The sequence below is a fragment of the Trichosurus vulpecula genome, chromosome 9 (assembly GCF_011100635.1).
Source record: "Trichosurus vulpecula isolate mTriVul1 chromosome 9, mTriVul1.pri, whole genome shotgun sequence".
Taxonomy (NCBI): Eukaryota; Metazoa; Chordata; class Mammalia; order Diprotodontia; family Phalangeridae; genus Trichosurus; species Trichosurus vulpecula.
In genome coordinates this window covers 65,470,276-65,486,146 of record NC_050581.1, presented here as the reverse complement: position 1 = coordinate 65,486,146, position 15,871 = coordinate 65,470,276, and the positions used below count along the sequence as shown (strand labels likewise).

Below are 15,871 nucleotides of genomic sequence, written 5' to 3'. Positions count from 1 at the left end.
AGGTTAAGTGACTTGCACTGAGTCACACAGCTACTAAGAATTTGAAGCAGGATAGGAACCCAGACCTTTATGACTCTAAGTCCAGTGCCCTACTCGACACTAAACTGGATGACCTTGGAGAAATTGCTCATTGCATTTAATGCTCCTGAACTTCTCCCTGAAACAAAAGCCCATATTTTAAACTTATAAACATATTTAAACAATATTCTCCCTGTAACACAATGTATCTGCAAAGCATGGCATATCTCAATTTCTGGAGAATTCAAGCAGCTTTAATGCAGCATCTTCAGTGAGGCATCTCCATAGGTTGTACTGTCTCCATAAGATTTGTGTTGCCAGGTGCCTCAATTCAAGGTCTGATAGAAGCAGACCTCTTATTTCTCACAATGAAAATACATCCACCTCACTTTAACACTGCACTTTTCACTAGTGCCTTAAACCAGCATATTTTAATCAGTGCTGAAACCTCAGCCAAAATCTGATTGTGACTCTTTGGTGGCTGCCAGGGGAGGAAAGAAGGGAGAAAAAACAAAACCTCAGGATTCCTTTCAGAGCTATACAGTATCTGAGAATCAGGTGTCTGTGGTACTGATACACTTGAAAAGAATATCTAAGCTATTGTCTTAGTAAGGCAATGACTATTGCATCTTCCTTAGTGGAGGCAACACAAGTATAAGGCACTACATGCAGATTGGACCTTGACTGACACAAAATTAGTTAATCCATGGGATATTCAGTCTCTTTCTGATTTTAGAGTTCCCGAGTACACACATACATACACACACACACACACACACACACACACACACTTTTCCTCAGCTCATAAACATATCATTAAGATTCATGTTCCATGAGATGGGATAGCCGATATCCTCCCAGACAGACCCTGCAGCTGTCTTTTCAATTGATCTCCAGGGAAAGAACTGTAATTTGGTCTCTTAGCTTAGCTACCATAGCAATAGATCACCACCAACCCCCAGAGACTGTCTTCCTTCAAACCTCCTCCTATGTTACAAAAACCATTCAGATGGAGACTCTGGGATGAGTGTGATGTCATTTTCTCTGGGTACCCAGATCCTGGCTCATTCCTAAGCAGAAAACCCAATGAACTAAGCATGACTCTATTTTTGCTCAAGAAAAAAATGCTTTGCAAGGTTCCATCTCCTAGTATAAGGCCTCTGCCCCCACCCTTGCACATCCCCTAGTGAACTCCTCTGAGAAAGCCACAGAGTCCATATACTCAACTCAAAGCATATTTAAAAGTGAGGCCTCAACAAATGTTTGACTGACTAACTTTTCACATCAAAAGGCTGTAAGTTCTGCCCATTTGAAAGGGGAGATATTATAACTCGACTATGGAATTCTTGAGGTAGCAGAGAAATTTGACAAGAGTGAGGTGGCTATTTATTCACCTCACCTAAAGAGAAAGTCCTTCTCTGCCTCAGCCAGAACTCACTTTATTTTGAATAGACTCATTTTTAAAGAATAGCACTGGCCTAGGAGGGAGGTTTCATGATCCAGATTGGTATTCAAGGGTCATGCCTTAGTGTCACATTCAGGAATTCTATCTTAGCTGAGACCCAGGAATTCTTAAAGGGACAATAAAAACACAAGGCAAAGAGAATACACCCTTCTCCCTCCTTCTACCAATTTAACTGGCAGGCAGAGGTGTCAGCTAGCAACAATTTTGATTGGTTGTCATAATATACCGACTTCCCTGAACCAGGAAAAATCTGGCTGAACATTCCATTTGTCAGTGTTGACAGCATCAGGATGGCAGTCATAAAGGCCGTAGCACACTGGAAGACATTGAACATGTCCCTTCCACTAATTCAACATAAGAAGGTCCCAGGCAGAAGTCTGAGGCTGCAAAACATATGTTACTTCTACCTAGGAGGTGCCAAAGGACTAGCAGATACTACTGAATCCTTCAAATATCGTTCAGTGCCTTCCTCGTCTTCTTAGAAGTAACTGGGTGTGGAAAAATTGGGACACTAATTCGTTGTTGGTGGAATTGTGAACTGATTCGACTGAACCATTTTGGAGAGCAATCTGGAATTATACTCAGTTATTAAACTGCTTACCCTATGACCCAGCAATACCACTACTAGGTCTATTTCCAAAGATGATTAGGGAAAAAGGGAAAGAACCTATATGTTCTAAATGTTTATAGCAGCTCTCTTTATGGTGGCAAAGAACTGGAAACTGTAGGGATGCCCATCGATTGGGGAATGGATGAACAAGCTGTAGTATATGATTGTGATGGAATATTATTATACTATAAGAAATAATGAGGTCAATGATCTTAGAAAAACATGGTAAGACTTGCATGAAATAATGAAGAGCGAAACGAACAAAACCAAGAAAACACTGTATACAGTTACAGCGATATTGTTTTAAGAATGACTTTGAGCAAATAAGTCATTTTGACTATTATAAATGCCCAGATTAACTATAAAGGACACATGAAGAAAGACACTATCTGCATCCAGAGAAAGAACTTATAAATGGAAGTACTTATAGAATAATTTTACATATATATGTGTACGTATGTACATACATATACATACAGATACACACACATATATACACGTATGTGTGTGTGTGTATACCTATTTGTGTCTAATGGTAGCCATCTCTGAAGAGGGGAGTGGAAAGTGGCGGGGGGGGGGGAATTAAAAAGGGGAGAAAAGAAATTTACATGATAACTTTGTTGTATATTTAAAAGAAATAGCATGCTGTACATAGTGAATTTGCGGTTTCATGTGCAATCATCTTTTTTATTGTACTATGTTATAGAAATACTTGTTTTATTAAATTAAAAATTTAAATTAAATAAGATAATGAATTAAAATAAAATAAATTTTAATTTAATTTTAAAAATTAATAAATTTAAATTTAAAAAAGAAGAAAAAGAAGTAACCGGAGAAAAACATTGTGCTGGGAGCTTCCCCTGTCCTCAAAGAGAACAAAGCCTTCAGGTTTTCCAGTATAATTATGGACCTGTCACTGATTCTGCTCCAGTTCAGAGTTCTCATGCATAACTAAAGAGGGACATGGGACAACTGAATGAATCCTGGAAAAAACCCTGCAGCCCTTTTGCTCTTTTCTTAATTGACAACAAATATGGTGGGGAGGGAGGGCCAGGCAAGGGAGCGTGAGTTCCTTTTTGCCATATTATGGGTCATGCACTTACCTTGAACAATACAGGCCCCCAGGTAGGCAGCATCTGTAAAGGAGCACAGCAGACGACCATGGAAAATATCTCTTTTAATTTGCAAATATAAAAGGTACCTGAAATACAAAAGGGGAAAATAGCATGTTTTTCATTTACTTGTCATGCTAGGGTTGTACCAATTTTCTGAACAGTCATTTAAGATATATCAAGCCCTAATCACAAGAATTAACCAGTTGGGATGGAAGGACTTTTGGACTGGGAAAAACTTAACAGTTTGTGGTTAAGCAGATCTGTTGAACTCCCAAAGTCTCCTAAGAACAGTGAGCAAAAGATGATGGTGTCCGGCCAGCCAAGAGTTAATTAGGAAAGCTCCTAACAGGGCCCTGGCAGCTCCATTCATTCAGCCCAACTTATATTCAACAAATGGATGAGGCATCCTCAGAGCTGTCCGCAAGACGAGATAAAATTATGACCCACTTACACTTTAGTCTTTCAAATAGAAAAAAAGGCCTGGAAAAAAAAAGTACTCTCTGAGAACAAGCACACATCTTATTCATCTTAGTGAATGCTATCCCCTGTCCTTTCCATAGTAAAAGCTCTCTTGATCACACAATCTTGTTTTGTCAGCTACCATCAACAATATGCTTTTAGGCCACTAAACTGTCAGCTTAGCGAATGGTTGGTCCCTTTGTGACCAAAAGAGTTAATTAGCTTGCTAACAAATCAAATTTAATATACCCAGAGCATGGCCAGACAACAGGAAAATCTGGCTTAACACCCCATTTTTCAAGATTTGAGCCTCTGGGGTCATGTATTTCAACACCAAAAATCTCTAGTGATTACAGCTGTCATTTCAAAGGAAGCCCATGTCAGCTTGTGCCTCTGGAGACCGTCTCAGCTCCTGAGGTATGGTATAAGTCTTAGAGTCCACACAAAACAACATGGCACCCTAAAGCAGCTGACTTAGCTTTGAAATTGTAGCAGCCTTTACTATATGATAACATGGTAGAATATAAACAAACCTGTTACTGTGTGACTATTTGACTCTTAAAACTCATGAAGTACCTAAGAGGGGATTATGTAGACCAGGGGTGGGGAACCTGTGGCCTTGAGGCCACATGTGACCCTCTGGGCCCTCAAGCATAGCCCTTTGACTGAATCTAAACTTCACAGAACAAATTTCCTTAATAAAAGGATTTGTTCTGTAAAACTTGGGTTTCATTTAAAAGGCCACACCCAAGATCCTAGAAAGCCACATGTGGCCTCAAGGCCTGAGGTTCCCTACCGCTGATATAGACTCTTATGCCAGAATTACCCAAAACATCACACTGGAGTCACTGGCCACAACGACATAGGAAACATTGCAGGAATGATAATCTGATTGGAGCAGATGAAAATTTGTCAACCTATCTCTTACTCACACTACATTTGACATATAAATGCTTTCAGAAGTAGGAAGCAGTAGAGTATTCCCTAAGCAAACACTCTCAGGTGGGTCACCCAGTTTACTTCCTGTGTTATTAAGAAAGATAATACTGCAAGCCAAGAAGAGAAAGGGAGAGTTTTCTGCATTCCAAGGCACAACTAAATGACTCAAAGAATTAAAAGCCAGAAATTTCAAGGCACAAGTTGCCCCACAGCATCACCCTGCTAGAAGACCACAGCCACAGGTGACTCCCACTGCCCTTCAAAGTAGGTAGGAAGGTCAATGAGAGTTGGCTATACTTCCATCACATTCATCTGAATTGTTTATGGTTCTCAGATTTATCCACATTATCAATGGAGTGAAAAGCACTGTTCCTTCCCAATGCCATTCCTACAATCCCATCTATGGAGGCTGTTGGTCTTTGTTACTCAACTTACCTTCCTCCAAAATAGTCACACCATTTCCTGCATAAGCAACACAGCCAGGTTTTGTGTCTGACATGGTTTTTTTTTTAGGTTGTTGTGCTCAGTTCTCTTAAATTTAAAGAGTCTATTGTGGAGTTTTCATTTACAATTTTATCTTACTTAGGAAAACAAAAGAACAAATATCCCTCTGTTTCTGACTAGACAAAAAGTTTGGTGTCCATAAAATGTTCATCTTCTTTCATGACCTTAAGGCTCAGTTTTCTCTACATAACATGAGCTCTGTTTCCACTGAACTTTGGGTCTTAACATAACTTGAAACAGAACTGACTTTATATGTTAATGAATGGTATTAAAATAGCTGTTTCTTCTCCGGAAGCTGAGTGACTTGGAAAAGCTAACTTGTCTAGCCTCCATCCTCCATATAGGACTGTATTTAACTTCCCATGAACAAATGTTTATCAGTGTGCTACACATAGGAGGTATGGGATAAGCAGATATTGAATGAAAGAATTAATTGTTAGTTCAATAATTAAACAATCTATTCTAAGTTTCTTCAAAGAAGGAGATTCTATAGTCCTCACATAGAAGACACTGTCCCACATTATGACTGGTTGCCTTCATAATCTCATTTTTAAGTTTTTTGCAACCTGGAAGGCATATTCACTCCTTCACTCCTCTGGACTCCACTCCTGACTCTCCAGATTTCTCCTCCGTGCCCCTTCTGCCCCTCACCCTTTGCTGTCTTCTCCCATAAGAATACAATCTTTTCAAGGGCAGGAACTGTCTTTCTTCTTGCATGTATTTCTATTCCCAGCACTTAGCACAGTCCCTGCTATATAGTAAACACTTAATAAACACTCATCCACTTGACCTTCCCCTGGCTATCTAGACCTTGCTCTGAATTGAACTCTCAAGGGGAAAAAGGGAAGGAGTAAGGAGAAGGGATGGAAGGTGAAGAGATAACCACATAATGAAATCTAGAGAGCAGACGAGGAAGGGAAGGGAAATACCAAGAAGCAGCAGTGGGCGAGAGAGGGGGAGTTGGCCCCTGGTTGGCAGATAGGACACACCTATCTGAGCTTGGACAAATAAATTAGAGATTTGCTATACTTAGTCTCTGAGCTAGATAGAAATTAACTGATGAACAGAATACATGTTCTGGCTTTGAACAGATGTATTTTGTTTCCAGTAAGCTCTTTTTAAGAAAATAAATATTTACCAAAAAGAAATTAGAGGATCATTATTATTTATTTATAAAAAAAGAATCTTTCTATGTGCTTCCCTCTTTTTATTGGCAAGATGGGAGATAACAGGTGTAGAATGTTGTATATGTTGTTTGTTACAAGGGAAGGCTTGCTGGGTAGGGGATGGAAAAGAGGTATATTCAGAATGTGTTAGAAAAACAAAAGGCATCAATAAAGACGAAAAATAATCTTTCCTTTGAAAAATTTTCCAAATAGATAAAATATGATTTGCAATAAAATTCAATCTGCATCAAACTGTCTTAAACAAAACAGAACAGAAAAGTATGGGCCCAACGGACCTTAAGAGGTGGTCCATCATTTGCCTGCCATCTGTCTGAGGACTGATGAAAAATACTTGATCATACCATGTCCATTTGTCATTCTAATTCAGAAGTTCCTTTAGTCTATGAGAGCTTAATAAATACTGTATTTGTCAGAGATGATTATGATGACGCCTATGAGCCACATAAGATAAATGGCTGCACTGACTCTTTTAGAAGTTGTTAAACTGAAGGTATAAGGACAAGACACAGGAATTAAATGCATGGGATTCTTACCTATATGAATTATCACCAAATATTCAGGCTGATATTTATTTCCAAGTTGCATTTTTTAAATAAAGTGATGTATAATGACACTTTTGTACCAATAAGTATTCATCAACGGATAGTCCTCCAAGCTGCCATCAGGGCTAGATAGCTAGGTGGCATAGTGGATAGAGTTCTGGACCTGGAGTTGAGAAGGACGAAGTCTGACCTAACACACCTACCACCGGTGTGACCCTGGGCAAGTCATTTAACCAGTTTGCTCATCTGCAAAATGGGGATAATGCACCTACTTCCCAGAATTGTTGTGAGGATGAAATGAGGCAATATTTATAAGGCCGCTTTGCAAGCCTTCAAGCACCATATAAATGCTAGCTATAGTTTTTATTATTTTGTTTTGCTGCAAGAAAGGAGAATGGGGTGTGTCAAGTTGTGCTTTCATAGTATCATTGGTCAGTTCCACCATATAAGTCTCCCCGGAATCACAGGGATCATAATAAGACCAAATAATAAAGTCAAAATAAGTTTTAGAGACATAAGGAACATAGACCTCAGACGCTACCTATCTAGTCCAACCCTCTCATTTTACAGATAAGGTAAGTGAGACTTATCCAAGGTCAAAGGCAGTGTCAGAAACAGAAGATGAATCCAGGTTTTCTGATTCCAGAGCTACCACTGTCCTCTCAAAATCAAGATAAATATGGGGGCCTCCAATGTGCTTTTTTGGGCAGCTATGTGGCACAGTGGATAGAGTATCTATAGTGGAGTCAGGAAGATTCATCTTCCTGAGTTCAAATTTGGCTTCAGACAATTACTGGCTGTGTGAACCTGGGCAAGTCACTTCACCCTGTTTGCCTCAATTTCCTCTTCTATAAAATGAGCTGGAGAAGGAAATGGCAAACCACTCCAGTAACTTGGCCAAGAAAATCCCAAATGGGGTCACGAAGAATCGGACATGACTGAAAAATGACTGGACAACAACAAAAAGTATTCCTTTTAGTTGCAAATGTCCCTCATGATCACATGAAGGTACTGAACCACACTCCCCCAAGAATTATCAAACAGGGTAAAGGGCAAATGTTTCCCCAGCTCAGCTCAGACCCACTTCCATTCCTCTATTCACTGATATGTCTTAATGGTAAAGCCTTCCTTCTCAATATAATAATTGATTATATTGAATGTATCTGTATATATCTTATTTGTATCGAGTTGTTTACATGGTGTGTCCTCCGTTAGACTGTAAGCTGCCTGATGGCAGCCTTTTGCCTTTCTTTGTATCCCTAGCACTTAGCACAGTGCCTGGCACATAGTCACTTAATAAAAGCTAACTGACTAAATAACTGACTAGTGACCCTGACTCAAACTACCTGGCCTTCTGGCCTAAGAACCATTGCCTGCCTGACCTTTGAGATACCCTTTCCAATCCTTTAAAGACGTGTCTTGATTCCCTAGATCATTTCCAGTGCTGGCCACTAATCACTTCCTGATCTCTCAAACTTTCCCCAAGCTAGGCTATTTCTCTAACATTCACTCCTCTGCCCCAGTATAATTCAAATATTTTAGCATTTGGGGAGAGAACAACCTGGCCGCAGAACTTTCACTGGCAGCAGCCTCCTTCATATTATCCAAAATCAATCTCCTACTTCCCGAAATAGATGGTGACATGATAGCTTTACCCATTGAACTGACCTTTCTCCAAATGGAGTCTATTTTTCTGACTTAAATGGGTTTTTGTAAAGAGGAAACAACACATAAAACTCCACCTCTAATTAGCAAGATTTTGATCTAGCTCACAAGGCTATTATGAGGAACAACATATATTAAGTGCCTACTGTGTACAAAACACTGTGCTATTTATTTTGCATATACATATATGTGCACATGTTATTTCCCTCAAGTGATTGTAAGCACGTGGAGATTAGGGACAATTCCATTTGTTTTAGTATCTCTTAGGACCTAGCACCATGCCCAGCCCAGAGTAGGTGTTTACTAAAGGCTTGTTGATAAATACTGAACTCTTGACCCTTCCCTCAAAGGAAATTAGTATTTTCCTACCAAGAAGATAGAGGTCAATGAAGGTATTTGTTAGAGTTCGTGACTACATTAAAGGAGAGATAAGAAGATTGTGCAGGAGGTATGGTGGATTAGTTCAATATCAGATCTACATTTCATCTCTAATTCTGCCACTACAAGTCTGACCATGTGTCCTCTTCGAGAAACGTCAGTGACTCCCTAGAGCCACTAGAATAAAGTACAAATTCTTCAGTTTGGCATTTAAAGTCGATCACAGCCTGGCTCCAGCCTACCTTTCTAGACTTACTGAACACTGCTCCCTCTCACGTACTCTATGCTCCGATCAAACTAATCTACCTGAGGCTCCCTGAATTCAGCTCTCCATCTCCTATCTCCACACATTTGGAAAGGTGATCCTAATACCTAAAATGTACTTTCTCCTTTTCTTCACTGTTTAGAATCCCTAACTTCCTTTAAGGCTGAAGTCATGCACTCTCTCCTACAGAAAGCCTTTCCTGAATGAATGGATGAATGAATTAATGAATGAATGAATGCATAATGGATTACACTCTCAGCAGGAGGAGAAATGACCAGAGTGAAAAGGAGGATGTATGGCACTGAATATATAAATCAGTTTAGGTAAAAATGATATTGATAATAAAATGTTTTTTAAAATCATATGGTTATATAAAGTTTTTGATGAAGTATAACTCTTATTTACATTAAAAACACTTGAAAGTATAGGTATAAATGGATTTTTCCTTAAATCGATTAAAAAGTATATACCTAAAATCATCAGCAAATACTATTCATAATGGGGATAAGCTAGAAGCATTCCCAGTAAAATCAAGTGTGAAACAAGGATGCCCACGGTCACCAATGTTATTCAACATTATATTGGAACAGAGATGAATACCATAGTTCCTTCCGGACGTGGTCTCTGGTGATCCCAGTCCCCTTAGTTGCTAATGTTTATTCTCTCCTCCTCTTATTATCTATCACATATATAATTATCTGTTTCCATGTCATAGCCCTTCCCCCAGTAGAACGTGATGACCTTAAGAACAAAGATTATTATTTTGTCTTTATATTGTTACCAATATTTTGTATACAGGAGGAAATTAATAAATGCTTACTGGATTGTACTGCTACCTGTATGATCTTGGATGTGTCACTTAACCTTACTGGGCCTCATTTTCCTCACATGTAAAATGAGGGATAGGGATGAGATGATCTTTAGCGTCCAAATGCTGTAATTCTATTAAAGTACCCTGTGCCTTGAAAAGTACTTCAAATAGGAACTTTCATTGAATTGCCTAGACAAAATTAAATTTCCACTATAAAAAATACAGTCAAGGGGTCCAACACTGTACACTGAGATTCCTCCCCCCTCCCCACCATTCCCATCATAAATCTACAAACTTGTTTTCATGAAAGATGATATAAGAAAATAACATCGGCGTTCCACTTTCAGTGATGCCTTAACCTTTTTTTCTGTCTTGTACCCCTTGGGGAAGTTAGTAGACCCCTTCTCAGAATAATGTATTCAAATGCATGGAGTAGAATACATAGGATCATAATGGAAATCAATATATTGAAATACCTTCTGCAAAATATTTTAAAAGCAAGTTCACAAATTCCTCTACCCTAACTGCAGAAGAAAACTGAGATTTTCTTGGCAGAGATACTGGAGTGGTCTGCCATTTCCTTCTTTAGCACATTTTACAGATGATGAAACTGAGGCAAACAAGGTTAAATGACTTGCCCAGGGTCACACAGCTAGTAAGTGCCTGAAGCTGGATTTGAACTCAGGAAGATAAGTCTTCCTGACTCCAGGCCCAATACTCTATCCACTGAACAGCCTAGCTGCCTATAGGCACACTTTACAGACAAACAGAACAGGAAAAACAAAGAGAGAAAACGTAGAGGCCACAGACCAACTTCTCTGGTTGAGCTAGTTACCAAAAATGGAATAAATATAAGCCATTTTGTGTAGCTGACCTTAATAAGCTAGTGAGAAGTTCAAGTGACTTCCAATCATTCATCAGTTCCTTCAGACATTTATTAAGCATCTACTCCTCTGTCCTAAATGCTACGAATACAAAGATGAAAAGAGCCCCTTCCCTAAAGGGCCTTACATTCTTCTGGGGAATGAGACATGTGAATACAAGATCATTTGAGGAGGGAGAGAACAGGCAGGGACAGGGGGGAATCAGGAACTGCTTCACTCTGGAGGTGACACCTCACATGAAACTAGAAGGAAGCTAATGATTCTTCCAAGAGGTAAGAGCAAAGAGAGAGTGCAGGTAGAAGAGTCAGCCCGTGTGGAGGCACAGAGATGAGAGAGGGGATGCCGAGTGTAGGCAGCAGCTAGCAGTCCAGTTAAACTGGAACATAGCGTACATGAGGGGAATAATGGGAAATAAGTCTGGGAAGGAAGGATGGTGCCAGATCATGGGCAGACCAAGTAGAGGACCAAGTAGAGGAGGGTGTATTTTATCCTAGAGGAAGGGAACAATGTGAAAATAGAAATATTTCAAGGATTTCTCGATGGTTCTAAATATTGTTTTTCTCTTCAGACCTTACAAAAGGGGCAGTTGTGAAGTTCTCAATATAAATCATTTCATCTAATGAAGAACCTACCCCCATTAGAACAGTGCCTGGCACAGAGTACACACTTAATAAATACTAAAGACCTTAGTTTTAAAAGGCCACAGTCTCCCACTGCATCCAGGACCACCTCCAGTTGTCCTGACCTCTATTTGGCTGCTGGACCCAGATGGCACCAGAGGAGAAAGTGAGGTGGGTGACTTTGCACAGCCCTCCCTCACTTAAATCCAATTCACTTGCATGTCATGGCATCACCTCCCTGATATCATGGTCCTCATCAAGAACAAAGGACAAATAAGAACGACCTATCCATCTATCTTTCTGATACCACCTTCCTGACCTAACAACAACCTACTGGCCACTGATGCTATACTGACCATAGTGGGCCTCACACAGGAGAGCACTTCAAGGATCATGAGGTCATCTAGCCCAAACTCCTCATTTTACAGAGGAAGAAACTGAGGCCCAGGCAAGTTATGTAATTTACCCATTTTAATGCTGAAAAAAACTGTTCTGAGTTAACTTTCCCCCAAAACCATTGTAATATATAACTACAAGAACTCAGAAGAAAAAAATTAAAAACCACTATTAGGAAGTCCAAATGAATAAACTAAATGCACCTGGTTAAATTACTTTGGGAAGTCTTTGATTTATGACCCTTATGCTTTTTTTGGCCTGTTAAGGACTGACTGGGAGATTTAATCAATGTCAGAAATTATATATATTCAAGAAAATGGCCTTTAGGTCATGGATGTAATCATAAACGGACTCAATATAAGACAACTGTATACCACCAACCCCTGACAGCTACACCCCCAAACCAAGAAACTGTTCATTCCTTCCACACCTCTGCCTCATTGAGTTCACCTCTTCTTCCAACATTCAGCTCAAGTATCTCCTTTCTAGATCCACCCACAACTGCTAGTGCCCTCCTCCGAACACTCTCTTGTATTTAACTACTTTGGATTAATTTGCATCATTCTCTCTATCTTTATTCTTATCCATTTACATGTCCTTTCCTCCCCCATTAGAATATATTTTCTCTGTAGTAACGACTGTTTCTTTCATTGTATTTGCATCTCCAGCACCTAGTAAGCCTGCTGGCAAATAATGAACAATTAGTAAATGCTTGTTAGTAGACTGATCTGTACATTCATGCATGTAAGCATAAGAAGCTATGGGATGTATGTGTATACTATTATCATACATCTGTCACACACAGCCTGTCTTGGGGAAACTCATTTTGCTAAAATTACTTTTACTTTTAGGTCCTTTTCCAAAATGTTTCAAAGATCCATACATAATGCTAAGACAGGCTGCTACAGATTTTCTTCTTTTTATAATGTTTTAATTACCTCGTGGGAGATAGGCCACACATACTTTTTTATTTCCACGACTGACAAGTTTAAACAACAGAAACAACAAAAAGCCTCCGATTCAGCAGCTTCAAAGCCAAGAAAACTGCCATCTGAAGACATACCTGTCAAGTATCTTGAAAGATTACACAAACAATTTTCCTCATCTCCTTTTAAACTTCAAAGCAAATTTTGGCCAAAAGCTTTACTTCATCTTACCCCTAGAGTACTTAGCTATTAGAACATTGTAGTACATGAGAAACAATTAGTACTTAGAATGTTGTTGGCTGAGTGGGACCAGTAGGAACTTCAACTTCTTTGAATATATAATTTTATGGAGTAATACCCAAGATGGTTTCCTGGATGGAGTTCTCACATCAATACATCAGCATAAAATCTAAAAACAGTAACAATCAAGAAATTCATTGAGTAACAACAATGGCTTCTTCCACCCACCTGCACAAAGCCTATGGACGATAGTAAAGGAGACCCACCCATTGGAAAATCCAGCAGTTGTGCTCAACTAAACAATCCGAGGGATACCAGAGACCAGCTAGAGATGTGTGCAGCCTGCAAGGTTCCTTATCTGATGACAACAAGAGTGTAAGACTCCCCCAAAGAAGCTTGAGGGCCATTGGAAACCTACAATCTGGGCAATGGAAGTGATCTCAAGCAACGGTGACCAGTGCAATGCACCTCTGGTCTGGCAGTGCTTCATTTGGGACAGCATAGGTCCATGGTCTTAAAGACTGCTAGCACTGTATCTCAAGAAACCATTTTTGTTTTTGTTATTCATTTGCTCAATTATGTCCAACTCTTCATGATGCCACAGACCATCGCACACCAGGCAGTTCTATCATTCATTATCTCTCAAAGTCTGACCAAGTTCATGTTCATTGTTTCCATGATAATATCTAGCCATCTCATCCTCTGCTGTCCCCTTTTCCTTTTCCCTTCAATCTTTCCCAATATCAGGGTCTTTTCCAATGGGTCCTGTCTTCTCATTATGTGAGCAAAGTATTTAAGCTTTAGCTTCAATATAGAGGGCCTTAAATATCCATTGTTCTGGACATCCAAGATCCAGAAAGCCTAACCCCAAGTGGTAGATATCAACACAAGAATCAAGATGACATAGGTTTAGAATAAGTAGAGCATACCATCGCATTTAAAAGCATAGGAGAAGGCAGATCCTAGCCATGGCACAAAGCCCCACTTCATGAACAGTGGCTTGAGAGATAAGGAAACACCAGAAATAAGCCAGAATAAAGAATTATAACAGATCCAAAGATAACTAAGAATCCAATCTAGTAGAAGAAAGTAACTCCATAACAACCTCCAGCAGAGACTCAATAGGGAAAAATGGATTTCCTATAAGTACAACATGAGTACCTAGAAGAAATGAAGCAGGAGAATTTTTTTAATGAAATAAAGGCTATGGAAGAAAGCATTATAATGAGAATAAAAAGCTTAGGAAAGTGATAAACTTTAGCCAAGTAATATACTCTCTGCAAATTGTAATGAACTAAACAGAAATCAACTACTTCATGAGATGACAAGAAATAGTACAATAAAATCAAAAGATTGTTGGGAGGAAAAAAGTAAGGTATCTGATATCAAAGGTGGCAACTGACCTGGGAAACAAGTAATGGAGAGAATCACAAGAATCACTGAACTACCTAAAACCATGATTTGTTTTAAAGGCTATATATTTCAAGAAATCACAAATGAATACTTCCTGGATCTATCAGAAGCAGAGAACAAAGAGAAACTAGAAAGAATCTACTTGTTTTTTTTTTCCTTAAAGAAACGCCAAAAGGAAAAGTTCTAGGACTGTCACTGTAAAAATCCTGAACTTCCACATCAAAGAAAAAATATTGCAAGCAGCCAGAAAGAATGAGTTTGAGCACCAAGGAATCAAACTCAGGATCAAACAAGACATAGCAGCTTCTCCCTTAAATGAGAAAAGATGTTGAAATACAACATTCCAAAAGGCAATAGAGATAAGCTTGCAACCAAGAATAATAGATCCTGCAAAGTTGAGTATAATCTTATAGGAAGGGAAAAGTAAGTCTTTCATAGAATAGAGGATACAGATATTCCTGATAAAAAGATCACAGCATCATAAGAACCCTAAAATGCAAACACAAATCTCAAGAAAAACTTAGAAAGGCAAATTCATTTGAGCAACTGGAAGGGGATATAAGATGATGAAGTGCTAACATTCTTATAATGGGAGAAGAACTAAGCAGCCTTTCAGAGCTTAATGTCTTCTAAGGATACTGAAAGAGTTAATAAGAAAAGAAGAGAACCTAAAAGTAGACTGGTTCTGTTCTGAGGGTTTTAGGAGGGAGAAAAAAAAGGGAAGATGAAAGGAATATACTTGTATGTAAAGGAGAAAGAAATGAGAGGAAATTATGTAATTTCTCATAATTGGAATGGACAAAAAGAATATACAAATTTGAAGGAAGGGGTGAAGGGGGGGAGGCATCAGATGAACCTTTTATCTGAACCAGACAAAGGAAGGTTGGATGTATACACTAACATGCATATACACACATGAAAAGGACAAAAGTAAAGATCTGGAAACTAAAGGGTGTCCATCAATTAGAGAATGACTGAATAAACTGTGGTATATGAATATAACGAAATATGATTGTGCCATAAGAAATGACAAAAGAAACAATAATCAGAGAATCCTGGAAAGTATGAACTGAAGCAGAGTGAAGAAAGCAGCACCAAGAGAACAAATTCTACAACATTAAAAAGAAAAACAGCCAACTTCAAAAAATTTAAGAACTCTGATCAAAGCAATAACCAGCTACATCTCCAGAGGACCTATAATGAAGCATATTACACACCTGCTGACAGAAAGGTAACAGACTCAAAGTATGAATAGAGACATGCATTTTTTGACATGACCATGGTATGGATTTGTTTTGCTTGGCAATGTTCATATGTTACAAGTTTATTTTTTCCTCCATTTTCAATTAGGACAGTTGGTTGAAGTAAGGAGGGGGAGAGTAACAGTGGTGATATCAAACAAAAATTAGGAACAGAATGAGAGGCAATGAAATA

At 38.9% G+C, this 15,871-nt stretch overlaps 1 protein-coding gene across 1 annotated transcript in view; it reads right to left on the bottom strand.

Moving 5' to 3' along the window:
• The window catches only part of FRMD3 (FERM domain containing 3), a 334,062-nt gene that overhangs the window by 104,465 nt on the left and 213,726 nt on the right, over window positions 1–15,871 (bottom strand). The window contains exon 5 of the mRNA XM_036739138.1: window positions 3,197–3,294. Within this exon, the coding sequence (XP_036595033.1) occupies window positions 3,197–3,294 (98 nt within the window). The remainder of the gene's footprint in view (window positions 1–3,196; window positions 3,295–15,871) is intronic.